At 37.7% G+C, this 1,665-nt stretch overlaps 1 protein-coding gene across 1 annotated transcript; it reads right to left on the bottom strand.

Annotated features, from left to right (window-relative positions):
• On the bottom strand, positions 1 to 933 carry LOC114031622 (olfactory receptor 5W2-like). The gene has a single exon (XM_027846753.1). It carries the CDS (start codon positions 931 to 933, stop codon positions 1 to 3), a length of 933 nt encoding a protein of 310 aa, XP_027702554.1.
• Positions 934 to 1,665: the final 732 nt, after the last annotated feature.

Genomic DNA, 1,665 nt, shown 5'->3' with positions numbered 1-1,665 from the left:
TTAAAAACATATTTTGTTTCTCAGCTTTCTCAGGGCCTCCTTCACATCTTTGTTTCTCAAACTGTAAATCAAGGGGTTTAACATGGGTATGACAAGAGAATAAAACAAGGAGGTCATTTTGTCTTGGTCTAGTGAATAGGCAGAACTAGGCCTGAAATACATGAAAAGGACAGTGCCCTGAAAGATAGCAACAGTGGTTAAGTGGGAGATACAAGTTGAAAAGGCTTTGTATCTGCCCTCAGTTGAGTGGATCTTCAACACAGACAAGATTATGTAACAGTAAGAGATGAGGACTCCTGATACAGTGACCATTTCAATGAAGCCAAAAACAATGAAGAGCACCAGCTCATTGACATGGATATCAGAACAAGAGATTGATAAAAGAGGAGGCATATCACAGAAGAAATGATTAATCTCAATCGACCTACAGAAATTCAATGTGAAAGTTAAAGTAGTATGGATCATAGCATCTATCAACCCCACCATGTAGACACCAGCCATTAATAAGGAGCAAATCCGGCTAGACATATTTACTGTATAAAGCAAAGGGTTACTTATTGCCATGTAGCGATCAAAAGCCATTACTGCTAGGAGTAGGCACTCAGAATCTCCAAAGGAACAGAAGAAATAGAATTGCAGAGCACAACCAGTGAAGGAAATGGACTTGTCTTTGGCAAAAAAGTCTACCAACATCTTGGGGCCAATGGCTGTTGAGTAGCAGAGATCACAAAAGGACATGTGGCTAAGGAAGAAGTACATGGGCAAATGGAGTTGGGGGTCTATCCTGATTAAGATGATCATCCCAAGATTTGCTGCAAGAATAACCAAATATATGATGAGAAAGAGAACAAAAAGGATTACTTTTAGCTCTGGAGCACAGGTGATTCCCAAGAGGATGAACTCAGTTGGGATGGAGTAATTTGTCTCCATCATCCCTGCTTTATTCTCTTGTCTGTTGTTTTGAAAACGAATCCAGAGAAATAGAAGTACTGGGTGTTTCCTCTTCTGTAAAGTTGATGGGCATAGGACTTTCAGAATGCTTCTCATCTGCAAAGTGGCAAAAGACAGTTCCTGTCCATTAGCTACTAAATGCCAAATTTTACCTTCTCCAGACAAGGATTCTCAAAAGAGGGAGGAAGAACAGAAGGCATATTGAAAATTTCCAGTGGAATAGTGCTTTAAGCTTTTAAAATGTACTTTCATTTGTAACAGCCTCTTGAGTTGTATACTTCAAAGAATATTTTTAATAGCTTAGGACACTGAAGCTCATGGAGGTTGGATGATTTGTCCCTGGTTACAAAGTAAGTGAGTATTATAAGAACATCTTAAACCAAAGTTTTTTGGAAGCAAATATGAGATATTTCTGCAATTTCATTTCAATAACAATAGTAATAATGTTGATGTTAATTATAAAAATCCATTGAAGAAAAGACATTACAGGTTCTGAAGATTCCAATCTAAAACATTGGTAGAGCTCAGTATTATTATTATTTTATTCTATTTTAGTCAGATGATCTGTTGATTCTGTCTCCAAAATAAAGAGATCAAGTCAATTTAAATTGTATGTATTGGATAAGTTACTAGATGTGAATGGAAAAATATCTGAGGTGGGATGGCTAGGTGGCACAGTGGATAGAGCACCAGCCCTGGATTCAGTAGGACCTG

This window comes from Vombatus ursinus, unplaced genomic scaffold (genome assembly GCF_900497805.2).
Source record: "Vombatus ursinus unplaced genomic scaffold, bare-nosed wombat genome assembly UNPS02015184.1, whole genome shotgun sequence".
In the NCBI taxonomy this organism is placed as follows: Eukaryota; Metazoa; Chordata; class Mammalia; order Diprotodontia; family Vombatidae; genus Vombatus; species Vombatus ursinus.
The sequence above is the reverse complement of the archived record's forward strand: the minus strand, read 5'-3'. Positions and strand labels throughout refer to the sequence as shown.

Bases quoted from the DNA above. Each gene is read 5' to 3' on its own strand.
- LOC114031622 (XM_027846753.1), bottom strand. From the start codon at position 933: ATGATGGAGACAAATTACTCCATCCCAACTGAGTTCATCCTCTTGGGA.